At 36.4% G+C, this 20,567-nt stretch overlaps 1 protein-coding gene across 1 annotated transcript in view; it reads left to right on the plus strand.

Moving 5' to 3' along the window:
• LOC120314411 (delta and Notch-like epidermal growth factor-related receptor) overlaps window positions 1–20,567 on the plus strand; it is a 153,446-nt gene that overhangs the window by 90,261 nt on the left and 42,618 nt on the right. Inside the window, exons 6-8 of the mRNA XM_039357474.1 lie at window positions 3,270–3,423; window positions 6,071–6,184; window positions 12,208–12,432. Coding sequence (XP_039213408.1) covers window positions 3,270–3,423; window positions 6,071–6,184; window positions 12,208–12,432 — 493 coding nt within the window. The remainder of the gene's footprint in view (window positions 1–3,269; window positions 3,424–6,070; window positions 6,185–12,207; window positions 12,433–20,567) is intronic.

The raw sequence follows: 20,567 nt of genomic DNA on the forward strand, positions 1-20,567 counted from the left end.
AATGACATAAGTTATCATACACTATTGAGGGACTGCATGTTTCTTTAAAGATTTTAGACAAGATGGATAATAGCTTAAGTTGGCTAAGTGATACTGATTGTTTTAAAGAGGCATAAAGAATGTCATATTACTTAAAGTCTTTTACATCCCATTCCCTGAAAACTTTGTTTTCAAACAATACAACGGCCTATAGAATGGAAAGGCAGAAGATTTGACCTATTATTATAATATTATAATGTAAACTATATCAGGAACCTAGATCTAAATTCCTTGGAAGTTTGTTTATCCAATTGAATCAGTCTACTTTAGAATTAAAAAAAATCTTTTCCTTATCTGATGTAGATGAACATGGCACAAAGCAAATTTATTGTTTGTAATTTAATGCTGTTAATATTAGAGGGGATGTATTGAACTGATATGGATTGTTATAATTTTATTTGATTTTTTCTAAAACCTGTGGTTCGAAAGCATGCAAATGTGAGTAGATAAATAGATACCATTTCTGTGGGAAGGTAACACTACTCTGTGTCTTCAGGCTGGCCACATGACTGCAGAAATGTCTTTAGATAGCACTGGTTCAATGGCCTTGAAACGAAGATGAGCACTGCCCCCTATAGTCGGCAACGACAAGTGGAGGGACTCCTTTTTTTATAGTTGCAAATAAAAAAAATAGAGAGAGCAGTGTTGGACAATTTCTTTTGTCTGCTATTCCTGGAAGGAACAGAATGCAAATATTAAGCAAAACAGTTCCTAAACAGTAGAAGATTGGTAGCTTCTGAAGTACTGCTACTGGTATAACTATAGAACTGCAAGCCAAAAGAAATGATTGAACTTTAATTTCTTTATTGCTGTTCTTTGATATTTATGACACTTTAATGGATGCCATTTCTATAATATAATAACAGTAGCAAGGAAACAGTAGCAAAATATAGTTTAGTCATAAATAAGTCCTTTTGGGTATATTTATTCTTATTTAGGATAAGCTTTCATTCTAAGCATATAAGACCAGAAGATGAACTAATGTTTACTTAGTCACTGACCATGATGCGGTGCAGTTAAAATAATTAGACAGTGGATAAACAGTAGAGTTTAGTATCTATCTGAGCTATTTTGTGTACATTTATAACACTTATGTGCCATCAAACAGTAAATCTTATCTTTGAGTATACAGGAATGGAATTAGTTCCTGTTCTGGGCTATAATTACTTGGTGTTTTTAAGTATGAACCCCACATACACTACATATTTTATTTGTATTATTGGGATAACAATGATATCTTAAGAAAAATAATTATTATTTATATGATCTAAATAAAAACCAGAATATACGGTGTTTATGTAGAACATTTTGTTTACTATTAACAAAAACTACTGGAAACATACACTTGAAAATGAAGAGGTCAAGATCCTGTGGGACTGTAAAATAAAAAGTAATAAGAACACACCATATGATGATAATGATGATTTATAATTACAGAAAGAAAAATGAGGTTAATAGATATAGAAATACCAGGAGATAATATTTGAAAAACATATAACAAAATCATAACAAAATATTGTGATTTACAAACTGGAGTTGAAAGATTTTGGAAGAAAAAGTGAACTATAATAGTAATAGTAGATGGAGCCATTGGAGCCATGCTAAAGGTATTGATGAATATTTGGATGTTTTTAATGTATTGTATCTTCCACCACCAACTTTTCAAAAACCAATTTTTTGCAAGAACATTCCAACATACCACAATGATAATTCCTTGGCCTCTGGTTAGAATTCAAATAAAAAAAATCCCACTCTGTGGTATAAACAATAATAATTTCTTACAGTGGAATCTTTGAAAATTTATATGGTGAAGATCTCAATAGATGATAACCCTATGTAAATATGCAGAAGTTACAGTACAATTTTAAGAGGTTAAATTCAGGATTAGTCCAATTAATAGTTGCTCAGAGATCTACATTACTTTTTAATTACTATTTTCTATCGTTTTTGTCTTTTAAAAACATGCTCTGTATTCGTTATCACTTATAACTTGCTAAAATATACATGATTTCATAATTGTTATGCTTCATGCATGCTTTTAAAAATGCATATGCACCTGACGTATACTTTTCTTGGGGGGAATAAGAACTAGGAAAGATGTGATCAGATTTTCTGAGGTAATGGACTCTGTTCTTGTGGATTGGGTTATTATATCAATACCAGTCAGTCACTGTGTCTCAGCCCTGGGAATCAGAAAAGGGCAAACTATTTCTGAAATCTTGCCAAAAAAACCTTGCCAGGGACTTCTCCAGTGAGTCGCCAGGAGTCAACATTGACTTGAAGGGACAAAAATGAATAAGAAAATGATGAAATGAAATGAAATGATTTTGTAATAGTAGAATTTGCTAGTTCTTACTACTTGTCTGCCTATCAGTGCATATAATGAAGGCATTCACAATTTCATTAGTTTGGATTACAGTAGTTATATGCTGTAATTATTACCAGGATTCTACAAATTTTCAAGAAAGATGCAATATGTGGGAGTACAAATAGCCACCTCTCTGTTCAATTTAAGCAGCTACTTATTTTTCAAACATGCTGTTTCCAAAGCTACTCCAGTGGGACTCTCCACACATGAAATCTATTTATTAGAAAGCTCTCTGGATATAAGTGTAAGGAATTAGATCAAAGATAGATAGATAGATAGATAGATAGATAGATAGATAGATAGATAGATGTTAGATAGATAGATAGATAGATAGATAGAAAGAAAGAAAGATAGATGATAGATAGATAGATAGATAGACGATACTGTACACAATGCATATATACATAAACGAATTCAGCATATATATTCACACGTGTTCAAGTGAAATGCAGATGCGTTCAGAAATTTATAAAGAAAAAATGCATGTCACTTTGTTAAAACTGTACTGATTATAACATAAAATACTGTATGCTACCTAAATGTTTACGCTATATCTACAATAATACTTGTGCTCTATGGTTGCAAATTCATATTTTAAAAAAGCAAATTGAGACGAATGTTCCAGTCAGAGGAGGGATAAAAATTGTCTGACTCTCAAAGGGGTGCTGACTGTATATGTAAACAACTGTCTTTTCTTGCAAAAATGTGTGTCCTTTATTTCTTGTCCTTACCCTTCTCGGTCTTGTTTGGTTGTTTGCCATAATTAAGCTTTACTTTAAGAATATTTTACATAATCAGGAACATGCTTTAAAAAGAAGCTTGGAGATTTCATTGTAAAGTAGTATGGATTTTTTTGTTCTAGGCAACATTTTTCTGTGACTGTGACAATGAATACCTGGGTGTTTTCTGTGAAGAATTTAATGCCTGTCAAAGCAACTCTTGTCAGAATAATGGAACTTGCATGGATATGGCAGAAAAACATGTTGGAAAAAATTTCTCCTGTACTTGTCTTCCTGGTATGTTTTGAATCACATTTCATTTGTACAGTGCTTAGGAGAGCAGAGCATCTCTTGATACTGAAGGGGTAAGGAAGCTAACAGAAGAACTAGATATAAATTTATATGAGGATCCCTGATACAAAAAAACGACAAATGTGTGTGTGCGTGTGTGTGTGCATGTGTGTGTGTATATACATATACATACACACAAAACACACAAAATCCTGTCAAAACCCAGCTTGTCCACATTTTTAACCTAGGGGCCAACTCCAAATAAACTAATCTTGGAAACTGATTTACCTTGTATATGTGCACATGACATATTGAATCCTGGCAAGTCAGTCTCAAAGATGCTTTTTCAAGCATTACTGTTTATACAGAGGCTCTCTGGCACAAGGGAGGCACTTCCACTGAAGAAGGAGTTATGGATTCTCTTGGAGTCTGTTCCTGCTAGAATTGCAAATGTTTGATGCATGATGTCATTATAGGAACCAGTGGGTTCTGCACACTTTCTCCTGTTATACCCTAATTATTTGTCAGTCATATCCTGCTTATTTTCTATAGATAGGAAGAAATAGACATTTTATCCATTTAATATATTACAAAAGGAAAAGTGACATTAAATTAGTTATTTGGTAATAATCTTAAGAGTGGGGGTACTTGCAAGTCTTATCCAAGCTTGATAAGAAGACTATATGTTAGTCTTGGTGTAATTTATGCACTGTTTCATGCAATAGTATATCTCTATGACAGGTCTGGATGTGCCATTCAACTAAAAGTTTTTGTGAAAAAAGTAATAAAAGTACTTCATGTGTACAAGTTCGCTTAGTTCCTCTATCCATAGCAAGTGTCAACTACGATAGTTTACATCTATGCAATATACGATAATACAGTGCTGGATGGGGCATGCAGATGCTTTGAATAGCTGGAAGGGTGATTTCAAGGCAATAGATTCCAGCCTCTTCAGAGTATTTTAACATGTTTTGGTTCAAGTGTTAGAAAAACTGCAAGAGTGTTTGATGGAGCTACACAAAACATGACCTGCAGGGCCAAATAGTAGGATTGTGTAAGCTGTCATTGATGAGACATTACACAACACATCTTTGAGTGTTTTATTCTATATTTTATGTTTATTATGATTATGTTTATTATGTGTTTAATAACAATTGTACATTGTTTGCTACTATTTGGGGAGGGAAGGTTTATAATTAAATCACATACAACATTGTAATTACCAGAATAGGAAGTAACAGATACAGTACATATCACTGATGCATTTTTTGTTTAGCAGTTGCAATTAATTCCTACTTTCCTGGGAAAATAAGTAGCACAGTTTCCTTACAAAAGTTTGAATGTGTATTATATCTGCATTAGCCTACATAACAGAATGAGATCAGCAGACAGGAAAATGGGGTCAGGTGGAACTGCATAGATACTGTAAAACCGATGATCTATTCAGTTCAGTTCGTGTCTGTCTCAGTCTCTCCTCTTTTCTTTTTAAAGACAGAGAAAGGGACTTCAGATTTGCCCACTTATAGCAACATTGAGTTATATAGCAAACTGTGACTTTCAGTGGTATATAATTTCTGACACTCTGGCCAGTATAATTACTTGGCAGGAATGATGAATTTTGAAGTCCATCAACATACTGAGGTTCACAATTTTATATCCCTATATGAAAATAATTGAAGAAACTCCCATGTCTTTTCCCTTTAATACCCCAATTCTTCTGTTATGCTAGAAGTATCGAATTGTGTTTTTATATATTTGATGAATAAATTGGAATAAATTGGTCTGCTTAAGTTGAAAACTGCATAGTACAGTACCCTCTTCTTTTTTTACAAAACATATTAACTTTTCAAATCTGAATTCTGTTTAAGTACTGCAAACAGGAAGATGTTATCTTTTAATGTATACATATTTCTTGTATTTAGTATAAATACAACATTTAGAAATATTCTTATCAAGAAATAGAGAAATACTTGCATACACACCCACACACAAATAGACACACATGCACAGAATTTAATAACTAGAAGAAAAGAACTAGACTTTAGGGCAGTGTTTCTCAACCTTGACAATTTTAAGGCATGTGGACTTCAACTCCCAGAATTCCACAGCCAGCATTGCTGGCTGTGGAATTCTGGGAGTTGAAGTCCACATGGCTTAAAATTGTCAAGGTTGAGAAACACTGCTTTAGAGTAAATTAGACTTGATTTGAAAGTGAAGAACTATGAAAATGAAGTGGCAACGTATATGTTAGGAAATTTAATTAGTTGGCACTTTCTAAACCATTACCATTATTATTCACTGTGTTATTTACGTTTTCACTGATTAGGAATTGTATTTGTACAGACTTTAGTATCAAGGTAAATGCTTCAATTTAAGATTAGATAGATAATCTACTAACGTATAATATTTTTACGTTAGCAATTGTCACATGCAAGTATGCATTTCTGAGTAATGCATACTTCAAATATGCACTACATATTATAGTTGCATATTAACTTACTTTTAATTTGAATGGGAGTATGGTCAATTCTTTGTGATTACAACAAACTCTTTAATATAGGAACATTGTTTTGGATGCTATTATAATATGCAAATGACCCATCTATTAATACAATGTATTTTCTTTCTTTAAAATGATTTTATTATGCTGAAGGATATACTGGGGGAATGTGTCAGTCAGAGATTGACTATTGCACTCAGCAGCCTTGCCAGAATGGAGGGACTTGCTATTCCAGTAGCAGTGGATTCAATTGCCAATGTTCAGCAGGTAAGCAGTAAGTTTCAGTAATACTTAAGAAACTACTTATTTTTATAAGGATGTTGTTTCTCTCTTGCCAAGATAAGTAGATATAGCAATAGCACTTCGACTTGTATACCACTTCACAGTGCTTTACAGCCCTCTCAAAGTGGTTTACAAAATCAGCATATTGCCCCAACAATCTGGGTCCTCATTTTACCGACTTTGGAAAGATGGAAGGCTGGGTCAACCTTGAGCCGGTAAGAACTGAACTGCTAAACTCCAGGCAGCCAACAATCAGCAGAAGTAGCCTGCCGTACTGCATTCTAATGATTGCATCACCCTGGCTCATATACTGTATATGCATATGTGTGAATACAAATCAGAATCTTCTCCCCAATTATAAGGAATTCTTGTCATCTTGCTGATGACCCAGCTCGTGGATCATTTGGCAAAAATCTTTATGTCGCCTTCAGTATGGAGAAAGGCATTCCTTTTTCTTGCACAAAAGAAGATACTCTCAATTACCAAGTGGGAACATTGTGAGAATCATCACTTCACAGTTTCATCCAGTGGTGGATTCAGCTGGTTCGCACTGGTTCGGCAGAACCAATACCTAATTTTATGTTCAGTTCAGTGAACCGGTTATGATTAATCTGCGCAAGCCGCCCCTGCTGCCTCCCTCTACCACCCTGTATCCCTCCACCAGCCCTCCTTTGCCGCCACCACACTTTTTTTGCACACACTTTCTTGCCGCCCTACATTGGCTGTCGTCTCCCTTCTCCGTTCTGGAGATGGCAGCCCTGTTTTCTGCTGCTTTTATGCTGGCAGAAGGGAGGAAAGGAAGGATGCTTCGTATGGAAGGATGCTAAGCTCTGGGAAAACTACACCAGCTAGAGCTGGGCGAGAAAGGTCAGACTCCCCTTCCCCAATGGTTCTGCAAAGCCCTTGAGAAGTGGATCTGCTTCCCGCAGGATTGGCCTCAGCACCCACTTTGGATGGCAAACAGAAGAGCTTTGCCCTTTTTCTCCAGGAGGCCCTTTGAAATTGTCTTCCCCCCCTTCATTTTTCTGCCTTAAAATCCAGAGCAGACATGTTTTCTTCCTGATCATCTGAGCATACAGTAGTTACCGGCATGATTTTTGTCTACTCTGGATTTTAAGGCAGAAAAGTGAAGGGGTGGGATGGGGGCAATTTCAAAGGGCCTGGAGGAAAAGAGCAAAGCTCTTCTATTTGCCATCCAAAGTGCGTGCTGAGGCCAACCATACGGGAAGCGGATCCACTTCTCAAGGGCTTTGCTGAACCATTAGGGAAAGCTGGCTTTCTCACCAGCTGGAGTAGTTTTCCTGGAACTTAGCATCCTTCCAAACAAAGCGTCTTCCTTTCCTCACTTCTACTGGGAGGAAAGTGGCAGAAAACAGGGCTGTCATTTCCAGAAGAGAGAAGGGAGAGCCTGGCCAATGCAGGGTAGCAAGAAAGTGTAGACCAGCGGAAGGAAGGAAGGAAGGAAGGAAGGAAGGAAGGAAGGAAGGAAGGAAGGAAGGAAGGAAGGAAGGAAGGAAGGAAGACTTAAGGACACCCAGGGAGGCAAAGGAAGCTACTGTAAGGCACCTTTCTTCCTTTGTCCCTTTCTTGGCTGAGAAGAAGGCAGCCCATATGGGCTGCTGCTTCATGCAAGCAGGTGCATGTTGGCGGTGATGGAGAGCTTGGCAGAGGGATACCAGGGATGGTGGAGGGAGCCGGCAGGGGAGGCTTGCGCCTCCCAGTCACAGTGCAAGCCATGGGAGAATTGGAGGAGAAGGAGGTGGCAGCTGCCACCAGGTAGGTGATCTGTGGAGCAAAGCAGAGGCGACAGGGGTGGTGGGAACTGAAGAAAACCCCTCCAGCAGCAGATGTGGCTGATGCACAGCAGTGGTAGAGCCTTTTGCTGTCACTCGCCTCTGGTATCAAAACAATGGAGGGAGACTGGTTAAGGTCCATCCTCTGTAGTATGGCTGTCCAGCTTAGGAGGAGAGTGAAAGGGAAGAAGCGGGTGGGCAGCTAGTTTATTGAATCGGTAGGGGGAGATCACTGAGTGGGGAGTGGTCTGGATGCGGGGGCCCTGAAGTAAGCAGGTGCGGGACACGTGGGGCAATTCTCCCTCTCCCTAGCTTGGTTTTTACACATGTACCTCTTAAAGGGTTCTGTGATTTCAGAGAGAACTGGTTGTTAAATTATTTAAATTTCACCACTGGTTTCATCTGCAGAGAAAAAGTCGTTAGGCAGAGGCAAACACAGCACAGCTCTTATTATTATGTAGCTATGGGACTATCATGGGAGCTAATTTGGCCTTTGATGAATAAAAGTGAAGTATATGTGCACATACATACATGTTCTTTGTGTGTTGCTGTGTAAGCAGTTATTTAGGTAGTGTGCTGCAATAAATAATGAGTGAGTGTTCTCATGGCTAAAAGGGACTGTATAAGCATATTTATTAAAATTCTTCTGTTGACTTTTGTTTATAGAGCTATCAATGTTTCAGATAACATTGTGAATTGATTTTTATTTGTTGTAGCTTGCATCTGGTTTGAAATAGCTTTTATATAAATTGATTTACTCCTAAATATAGATACATCTACTAAATAACAATTTTATATTAGGATTCTGCAGGCTGAGAATTCTGGAAGTTGAAATCCAGCATATCTAAAAAGGTCTTGTTGAGGAAAACTGCTGAATGCTGACAATTAAAGTATATTTGCAATAGCATACATTAGTGTTCTACCTGTCTTTAGACTGAACCCAGTGGTGGAATTCAAATATGAGAACAACCAGTTCTCTGTGTGGATGCCGCCTCTGAATGTCCATTCTGGGCCTGGGCAACAAAAAATTAGCTACTGGTTCTGCCAAACTAATGCGAACTGGCTAAATCCTATCACTGACTGAACCTCTATATTATAATCAGTAACCCGTTTACCAATTGTGCTACAGCTTGTGAATGGAACAACCCCAGTAATTTAAATAGAAAATTTTAGATATTTTTTAGCTCTTCCCAAGAGATATATAAACAGTAACAATGAATAGTGAGACACTAAAACTGAACTTAAACTAACTGGCTTTCTTAAAGTATCCTATCAAAATCTGTGTCTAAAATATATGAACAAAATGATGGATGAGTTTTCATAATGAGTTGGGATTTTTATCCTAGATTTGATAAGTGATATGATATGATATTTAGACATTAAATATCTTCGTACTTAGCCAAAGTTGAAGTAGATGACACCTTCTATCATTTCATCTCTGTTAATGAGAATTAAATCCAAAATGGCTAATCCCCTAGTTCCCTTCTCTACTTTTTGGGAGACAAAATTGTCTGCTAGGTTTGTCAGGAATCTGTTTGATCTTCCACTTGGTGCAGAGTTTGTCTCCCAGTTGATGTCAGGGTAGTTAAAGTACCCCATTACTATTGTGATATGCTTCCTACATACCTTAATTAGCTGATTAGCAAAAAGTTATCTATTTCCTCTGTTTGGTTGGGTGGCCTATAGTATACACCTATGGTAATGTCATTTCGCCCCCTTTTATATTGACCCAAATGCATTCAAGACAGTTTTCATCATTGTTGTGCTCTATTTCTGTAGAAATGTAGTTATTTCTTATATAGAGAGCAACTCCACCTCTTCTTTTATTTGGTCTGTTTTTTTAAAATAATTTAAATCCCTCTAGCTGTGTGTTCCATTTGTGGGTTTCATCCCACCATGTTTCCATAATGGCAACAATATCATATCTGCCCTCATTAACCTGAATTTCTAGTTTACCCTGTTTGGTGTTCATACTCTGTGCATTGGTGTATAGACATTTGAGTCCTTTATGACTGATCCTGTGTTTACTTTCTACATAATCTGTGTGGTGCCTGAGTTCCCCTATTGTCTTACCATCTATTGGTTAGTGCACTTTGTGTGGCACTCCCTATTGAAAGTTTGATTTTGCTTGACAGCAAGGTTGATATTCTTGTCCACACATACATCTATGTTACATGCACTGATAGCCCTATAGTTTTTAGATTGCCGGGGACAGGGATGTTCTGTATCAATTAACTCACTGTCCCTACTGTTTAGTTTAAATATTCCTCCAGAAAATCTGTGAATTTATAGCCGAGTAACTCAGTCCCTTTTTTGATGGATGCAAACCATCTCTTTTGTACATTTTTTCATTGGACCAGCTACTGATATCATGACTAATATATCCAAAGCCTTCCCCTTTACACCACTCCTTTAGCCACATATTGAATTGTGCTATATGCTGGCCTTTTCCATTTTGCTCCTTATACACTAGTAAAACCTCTGAAAAAGTAAGCCTACAGTCTGTTCTGCTAAGTTCCTGCCCCAAGCTCTGGAAATCATTCTGCACAGAGAGTACATCTTTTTGGGACAGATCGTTAGTGCCAAGATGTACAATAGCCTCCACATCACAGTCCTTGCTGACCAATTGCTTAATTGGAACAAAAAATTCATGACCAGAAACAATAATAAATAAGAGCATTCTTAGAACATGAAAAATGTATATCATAAATCTAAGATCACTAGGTTATAAGCCACTATTTTGAGCCAGAGGAAAAGTGGAAAGTAAAATTTTGAAGCAATTAAATTAGAGAAGATACAGAGGGATACTAAAAATAGTATGATAAATAATCCATAATGTTTCATATTAAGCAACTCCTGCTTACAGATTTCTATAATTCCTGTTGAGTACCTTTTTCAACTGTATAACATATTGATGAGAATAGCTGAATTTCATTTAGCTTTCTTTTTTGATTTCCATCATTCTGTGTCACTTTCCAGCTGACTGAGACTGAGGCTTTGAACCTAACTTATGTTTTAAAATTGTTTTCGGTCTATCATACAACTGATGGCATAAACCATAATAAATATGGTTGAGGCACTGTATGGAACAATTAATAGATTAAAAGGGAGTTAGAAGGAAGAAACCTATCTGGGACAATCACTGGTTTTGATTCTTTGAAGAATGTTGTTTGTGGTAGCAGACATTATGCTGCTATAAAGGATAACTTGAGTATTTTCCTAGAATTTATAATACTCCTATATACTTTTATATAGAGGTGGTGGGGATGTGTTCTACCTATGTGCATGTTATTCTTCATTTCACTCCAGTCCTTTTAATCTATTCTCCCATGTCAAGACTCAAGTTCCATTAATGTCAATTAATGGTTGATGGCTAATCATCCACCTCACATTTCCCTAACTGCTAAAATCCTCTGGTGCTTAACCAAACCAGGTCCAAAAATTTCTCAGAATTTCCTGCAGGAATTAAATATGTAAAAGATATTCCATTTAGATGATGTAGTAACTACGAATTTACAACCTGCTAGGGCAGCTGAAAATTACAATTCTTTTTACTTTGCCATCCCTTATTACTATTTAACCATCTCATCATTTCAAACAACTAGCATCTGTTTTAAATGAAAAAGTATTCGTTACCATTTCTATTATAATTTGTGTCAACTATTCTTAGCTTGTCTTGATATGAAATGGTAAACTTATTTTATAACATTAAGAAACAGTGGAATGGTATGAATTTAACTGATTGTTGCTTTCATGTATGTATTTCTTATGACCATAGAATAATACCAGAGGTACAAAATATCTTGGGTGTTCAGCAATATAATATCAATTCATACTGCTAAATATTAGTATCTCAGTGTGTATCAGTTTGTGTTTTAAGATAATTTTATTCAGAACATTCTGCTTAAATAAGACAAATGACATAGGAGATGAACAGGTTTAGCTGGAGGGTGGGGTTAAACATGTAATTAGTTTGGCATCATTGCATAGCCACAAGAGTTCTGAATCCCTCCCATGCACATGTGAATTCTATTGACTTTTATCTAACAGTAATTTAGCTTGGGCTGTTTGTTGCTCAGGTTCTTGTGTATAGATGGCAAGAATAAACTTTTAGTACTTTGAACTCAACTGCTGTTCCTGGTTATTTGCACCTGACAAATAATTGCTTGGAATTTGGAGACAGTCTACAAATCAGGTCCATTTGTATCTTTTTAGGATTCCTGGGACCAACTTGTGCAGAAAAAGTCGATTATTGTGCTTCATTTCCTTGTCAGAACAATGGGACCTGTTATCCAGATCGATTCTCCTATTCTTGCAGCTGCAGTCCAGGTTTTACAGGACCTACCTGTGCCCACCTGATTGACTTCTGTGCTCTGAATCCTTGTGCTCATGGCAGTTGTCGCAGTGTTGGAACAAGTTATAAATGTCTCTGTATTCCGGGTATGTAAGTCCTTATCATTTTCTTTCATATCTTCTTTGCTGTTAGCAATATCTAATTAAAAGTATTTTTATTTTCCTGTTTTAATAAATGCATGCTGACAAACTGTTATTGTCTATTAAGTTTGATAACATTTATGCAGTCTGGGTTTAATGAAAGAAATAGATTGAGCACTTGAACATGCAAATTACTCTCAGTATGGTATATTCTTTGTCTGAAAGATTTATTCATAACTGTAGGCAAGCTTTATTTGTCAAAGGAGTTAAAACACCTGAATCAAGTGATCACAGCTGTACATTAAATTATGTTCACAGAAAATTAAATCACATTTTGTATTATCATTGCCTTACATAAAATCCATGGACTTGTAGGTTTTATGAACAAGTAATTTAGCATGGTAGTTGGATCCTGATATAGCTAGTTGAACCTCATTGAATTTTAGTGCGAGCTAACTTTATTTAGCTTTTTATCTAATTTCTGATAACTTAGGCTACATTCAAACATAAAGTTCCTCTCATCTTGTAGCATTCTCTTTAGCATTTACTCAGCATCCCCTTTAATTTGTCCTACCTTTCTCAATTTCCCTTCCATTGCCAGCATTCAGTTTTCTAAACATATTATTGCAAGCATGGCCATGAGGATTTTGTACACTTAGACATGTCCCTTTAAAGACAGAATTAGATTTGAAATTCAGAAACACCAGAATGTTCCTATTCATTGACTTTGTTCAGAACTGCAATCAGAAATTCTATAAATATTGTGCTGAAATTGAGAGAAGGAGGAGTATATCTGGACTCAAACAATTAATAGAAGAAATCATTGCTGGTTTATAAAAGTAATAGACTTATAGCCCCTTGGGCCAGCAGACTGGGAGAAAGAAATTCAGAAGCTTCAGAAGAGGCCTTGCTCTAATGAGCTCACTAATAAAGTACAACTGGAGGGTTTGATTTCAACTCTCAAGATTCTGTTTTTCACCCCTAGTTCTTGTCATTAAACTCATGAAAGAAAGTCTGTGTGAGGTTTGCTCCCTTGTAAGGCACTTGTCACTGTAATTTACAATTAAAAACTGTTATAGCTTGATTCATAAGGACAGTTAAAGCAGATTAATGTGTAAAGGAATTACTACGCCTACAAAGTAATTGTTTGGACATTATCTGCAAGCAAGCTGCCAATTGTTTCATGAGGCTCTTTTTCTTTCTCAGAATAGTGATGTGAACTAGAGAAATAGTTAGAGTAAAATATATGTTTGCAGAACGTTACATACTACATACCAAGGAAAATCTTTCTTCTATTCCAGATGGAAAACATGAGCAGATAGGCAGAGGACAGCATTTTAAACAATGTTTAACTATAGAATATTGTTGGATACTTGCTTTCAATAATGTGTTTGCATCATTGTATGTTATCTACATTTTTGCTGAATTACTGATCTTTTTCTCCCTATTATGTCACTCAGGAATACCAAACAAAAGAGAAATTTAAAATGGGCTGATTAGAGTGATGAAATGTTCATAATAATCATCAATGGGCCCATCTGGAAGAGCTTTGTATTCATCCTATCCATTATGTGATGTCTAATTGTTAAGTATTGTAATGAGCTGTAATGTAGGATTGTCTTTGGAAATAATCTGGACATTTCAATTAATTCAAAATAGGCTGTTATCAGGGACTATGAACTGGTACCATTTCTCACTTACTATTAAAATATCCCTAATTATGTTTCAAGTTTGATTTAGAATATTGCTATTTACCTTACCTTTGCTTCTTAAGGCAAAGAGTTTCAAAATTTTGCATATTTTGTTTCCTTTTTTAAAATTTATTTTTAAGTTTGTTCATACGGCAAAAAGTCTTTGGTGAAAGATTATCACTAAAATTTCAGAGGTGCCCTCATTTCAGAATTTATAAAAGAATTATGAGGCTAATTCTTCCTCTTTTGTTCATCTGTTAGGGAAAAGTACTTCTATACATTCTTATAGGCCTTCAAATATTGAAGAATTTCATTGATATTTTTCAAAGTTCTTAAATGTGAATCTTGTTTTCAGTGTTTTCATGACTTAAAACATCTTCCCCCACAAATGAGAGAGAGACAACATACTTTCTTATGTAGCTTCTAAGAGCTCTGCTTGCAGGGATAGGAATGTCAACAAACCAATGAATAGCTACTATTTAAAAACATGCTATATGAAATCTGGTTTTGGGACTCAACAGCCCAACAGAGTTTTTGATATTTCATTAAATACATAATTTTTCCATAGGTATAATAGAGAAGGAAGGGAAGGATTACATTTTATTTTGTCATCTTTCTTTTTATTTCCTCCATAAGCTGGCAACACATATACTCACACATCCTATACACACTTTGAACTTTGAATATGGGGCCTTTTGGGAAACCACTGCAGTGTATCAAACTGCAGTTTGATCAAACAATGTTAAATTTAAATGTTTTGCTGCTATAGCTCTCACCTATCTCTTATCCATATAGCATAACTCAAAACACCAGAGAATTGTGTTGTTTTGTGAGTAATGCTACGCATCATTTCATTTGTTTGTTTTTAACATAGCATGATATGTGAGCCCATTCATTATGACTTAGTTTTATGTGCAAACTAGTCTCTTATAACTTATTGGGTAAAAATACCAGTAGATTATTTTTCTAAGGATGTGTGTCAAGTGAATAACACATATTAACATTAATATACATTAACATGTATGTTAATGTAAGCTTGTATGTCAGTTTCCAATGGTATATTTATAGGTTAGGTCTTTTTAACCATTTTACAGCTGAACTTATTTCACAATGAGAAGTACATTGAAGGTAAAGTAGTCTTAGCAATAAATTGTTGTTTAGTAACAATTAAACTGATACACATAGTTTGCAGTAGGAATATTTTTTCTGCTGAATATTGAGTCAGAAGTTGTAGTTTAAAGCTTTCTAGTTATTTTGCATAACTTGAAAACCCTATTTTCTGAACTGACATTGGATTTTCCATTTTCCTTTCAGGCTTTACAAAGTGCAAAAAAACCAAATGTTTCCCATGCACTTTCATAGCTTTAATGATTCATAGTAATCTTGGATCATTGAAAGCAAATATAGTAGGGGGATAAAACTTATTTATTTAAATATATTTTGAGAACAGTGCAAGATTTTACTGTGTTTGAATTGACCTTATAAAGCAAGTTAAGTGATATTGGATTTAAATAAACTGATGGTTATAATCCCTTAGCCGACATTAATTGAGATATAAAGGTTGCCAGGTTGAAGAAGAGTGACTGGAACAAGGTCTAAACTAGTCGAGAACCTCTGTAAGCTCCCTATAAATTACTTTCCAGGTTACTCCAAGTTGAATTATTTTTATTTCAGACTATTGAATTACTGTGCCTCATCTTAAATTTAAAGAAATTATACCTGAGCAATACATGCAGTTCTAAAGACAAAATAAGCAACCTATATCAAAGAACTTAGCCTTCTTTCATGAATCACACAGCAGAGGCAAATATCTTCCAAATGCTGAAAAAGTCCAGGAAAGGAGGAACAATTATGTCCACACTTTGTGCATCTATCTGTATTAATACAGCAGGCAAGCCTTGTCATTAGGGCCTATTTGATATGCCATGAATTAAAATAATTATAAAGCTATTGTGATTTGATTTTTTATAGTTCTCACCTGAATATATGGCTATGCAGTATCTTTCATGATTCTACTAGCTTTGAATTAACATTACTTTGTATTTCTATTAAAATGGCATGTTAGTTATATTCACAATATAGGCATGAAAAAAAACCTGGTTTTGTGTATATCTGCTTGTGGATAGTGGCGTTTTTGAAGAAAATACAATTATTCTGAATTTCTTAAGATTTTGGACATGGAATAATCAAAATAGGATAAAACATTTAGATAGTATTTAACTATAGTTAGCCTGCTTATCCATCTCAGAAAGGGACTGAGTTACTTGGCTATAAATTCACAGATTTTCTGGAGGAATATTTAAACTAAACAGTGGGGACAGTGAGTTAATTGATACAGAACATCCATGTCCCCGGCAATCTAAAAACTATAGGGCTATCAGTACATGTAACATAGATGTGTGTGCGGACAAGAATATCAACCTTGCTGTCAAGCAAAATCAAGCTTCTAATAGCAAGTGTCACACAAAGTGCACTAACCAAATAGGTAGTAAGACAATAGGGGAACTCAGGCACCACACAGGTTATGTAGAAAGTAAACACAGGGTCAGTCATAAAGGACTCAAATGTCTATACACCAATGCACAGAGTATGAACACCAAACAGGGTGAACTAGAAATTCAGGTTAATGAGGGCAGATATGATATTGTTGCCATTATGGAAACATGGTGGGATGAAACCCACAAATGGAACACACAGCTAGAGAGATTTAAATTATTTAAAAGAAACAGACCAAATAAAAGAGGAGGCAGAGTTGCTCCCTATATAAGAAATAACTACATCTCTACAGAAATAGAGCACAACAATGATGAAAACTGTCTTGAATGCATTTGGGTCAATATAAAAGAGGGGGGAAATGACATTACCATAGGTGTATACTACAGGCCACCCAACCAAACAGAGGAAATAGATGAACTTTTTGCTAATCAGCTAATTAAGGTATGTAGGAAGCATATCACAATAGTAAAGGGAGACTTTAACTATCCTGACATCAACTGGGAGACAAACTCTGCACCAAGTGGAAGATCAAACAGATTCCTTGCAAACCTAGCAGGTGTTGAAGCCACAGGAACCTTGGGAGGAAGTGATCATGCAATATTGGAATTCAACATTATGGAAGCACAAGCAATAGAACACAGTTAAACTAGAGTCTTGGACTTTAAGAGAGCTAATTTCAATAAACTTAAAGAGGGCTTGGGAAGGATTCCATGGATGAGAATCCTCAAGGGGAAAACAACTCAAGAAGCTTGGGAAATTTTGAAAAGTGAGATAATAAAAGCCCAGTCCAGCATAATACCAACAAAGAGGAAAAATAACAGCTCTCAAAAGAAACGAGTATGGCTGCATAAAGAATTCTCTGATAAATTGAAAGATAAAAAGGACAAGTATAGAAAGTGCAAAGTGCATAACTAAATCAGAATATCAACAAATAGCCCGAGCCTGTAAAGTTGAAGTGAAGAAAGCTAAGGCTCAAAATGAACTAAGGCTTGCAACCAAAGTCAAAAATAACAAAAAAAGCTTCTTTCAACATGTAAAAAACAAGAAAAAAGTGAAGGAAATGATTGGTCCATTAGTGGGGGAAAGTGGCAAGAAGGTGACAAGCAACAGGGAGAAAGCAGAACTATTTAACTCATTTTTTGCATCTGTCTTTACATAAAAGGTAAAAACAGACCAACCTACCAAAAATAGTGCCATAAAAAACAGAATAGAAACGCAAATTAAGATAGGCAAGAAAACGATAAGTGAGCACCTGTCCAGCCTAGACGAGTTCAAATCACCAGGACCAGATGGATTACACCCCAGGGTTCTCAAGGAACTGGCAGATGTGATCTCAGAACCACTGAACTATATTTTTCAAAGATCCTGGAGCACTGGGGAACTACCAGAGGACTGGAAAAGAGCTGATGTAGTTCCCATCTACAAAAAAGGAAAAAAAAATTGACCCAGGAAATTACTGACCTATCAGCATGACCTGGGAAGATTCTGGAAAAGATAATCAAACAACGAATCAACGAACACCTAGAGGCAAACAAAGCCATTATTAAAAGCCAACATGGGTTTGTCAAAAACAGATCATGCCAGACAAATCTTATTGCATTCTTTGACCAAGTGACAAAATTAGTGGATCAGAGGAATGCTGTGGACATAATTTACTTGGACTTCAGTAAGGCATTTGATAAAGTAGATCACAACCTATTACTTGATAAGATAGAAAAGTATGGGTTGGACAGCATCACCACCAGATGGATCCGTAGCTGGCTGACCGGCCATACTCAGCATGTGGTCCTCAATGGAACCACATCTACATGGAGGGAAGTGTGTAGTGGGGTGCCCCAGGGCTCTGTTCTGTGCCCAGTGCTCTTCAACATCTTCATCAACAATTTGGACGAAGGGATAGATGGGGAAATCATCAAATTTGCAGACGACACTAAGCTGGCAGGAATAGCCAACACTCTGGAAGACAGGCTTAGGATACAGGAGAATCACTGGGCACTATCTAACAAAATGAAATTGAGTGGTGGAAAAAAGTAAGGTTCTATGTTTAGGCAAGAAAAACAAAATGTACAGGTATAGTATAGGGGGTACCTTGCTCAATAGTAGTAACTGTGAGAGGAACCTCAGAGTCCTAGTGGACAATCACTTAAGTATGTGCAAGCAGTGTGCTGCAGCTGCCAAAAAAAGCCAACACAGTGCTGGGCTGCATTAACAGAGGGATAGAATCAAGATCACGTCAAGTATTAATACCACTTTACAATGACTTGGTAAGGCCACACTTGGAATACTGGATCCAGTTTTGGTCACCACGATGTAAAAAAGATTTTGAGACTCCAGAAATAGTACAGAGAAGAGCAACAAAGAAGATTAGGGGACTGGAGGCTAAAGCATATAAGGAAAGGTTGATGGAATTGGGTATGTCTAGTTTAATGAAGAGAAGGACGAGGGGGGACATGATAGCAGTATTCCAATATTTCGGGCTGCCACAAAGAAGAGGGAGTCAAGCTATTTTCCAAGGCACCTGAAGGCAGGACAAGAAGCAATGGATGGTAACTAATCAAGGAGAGAAGCAATCTAGAACTAAGGAGAAACTTCCTGACAGTTAGAACAATTAACCAGTGGAACAACCTGCCTCCAGAAGTGGTGAATGCTCCAACACTGGAGTTTTTAAGAAGAGACTGGACAGCCTTTTTGTCTGAAATGGTATAGGGTTTCCTGTCTGAGCAGGGGGTTGGACTCGATGACCTCCAAGGTCCTTCCAACATTTATTATTATTTATTATCATTATCATTATTATTCATCGCACAGTCAGCCAGATGTTCAGACTGGATTTGGCATTTTGTCTACCTATCGAGTCCTTACCCAGGACCTGATAGGCAGATGTGGATGTTTGATGGTATTACAGATATCGTCGCAGGATGGAAGCAGTTCCTAGTAAGGCCGCCTTTTGCAATTGACTAATAGCGAATTTGTCAATGCCAATGGTGTTCAAGTGGTGCTCCAGTTGTTTTGGGATTGCACCCAAGGAGCCTATTACTATTGGTACTACCCTTGCTTGCTTTTGCCACAGTCTTTCTATTTCTATTTGTAGGTCTTTGTATTTTGTTATCTTCTCCAGTTCTTTCTCGTCTATTCTGCTATCTCCAGGCACTGCCACATCCACTATCCAGAATTTTTTGTCTTTCTTATCGACAGTTGTTAAGTCTGGGGTGTTATGTTGCAGGTGCTTGTTGTTTGAATTCTGAAGTCCCAGAGCAGTTTAATTTTATCATTTTCTATGACTTTCTCTATTTTATGATCCCACCAGTTTTTGCTTACAGGCAAATGATATTTTTTGCAGATCTTCCAATGCACCATTGTTGCTACTTTGTCATGCCGCTGCTTGTAGTCAGTCTGTGCAATCTTCTTGCAACAGCTTACCAGGTGGTCCACTGTTTCTTCAGCTTCTTTGCATAGGCGGCACTTACGGTCTGTTGCTGTCTTCTCAATTTTGACTTTGTATGCATTTGTCCTTAAGGCTTGGTCTTGTGCAGCCAGAATTAGTCCCTCGGTCTCTTTCTTCAATTTTCCTGCTCTTAGCCATTGCCAGGTTTTATTATATTATCTGCTTTCCCAGCTATTTTTTTAATGTATTGGCCATGTAGTGCTTTGTCTTCCCATGCCTCTACTCTGTTCTTCATTTGGTCTTTCTTGTAGGCCAGTTTGGTCTCTCCAGTAGTTAGTAAGCCTGCCTGATATACTAATTTCAGTGCATCTTCATCATTGTTCTTCATATATTCTTCCAAAGCCATTTTTTCTTCTTCAACCATCTGATGTACTTGTAGCATTCCACGCCCACCTATTTGCTTGGTAGATAAAGTCTATCAATGTCACTGCGTGGATGAAGGGCATGATTCATTGTCATTATTTTTCTGGTCTGCCTATCCATTGCTTTTAGTTCTGCTTGAGTCCAGTCCA

This window comes from Crotalus tigris, unplaced genomic scaffold, assembly GCF_016545835.1.
Source record: "Crotalus tigris isolate CLP2741 ecotype Arizona unplaced genomic scaffold, ASM1654583v1 scf7180000018923.2277400, whole genome shotgun sequence".
Classification (NCBI taxonomy): Eukaryota; Metazoa; Chordata; class Lepidosauria; order Squamata; family Viperidae; genus Crotalus; species Crotalus tigris.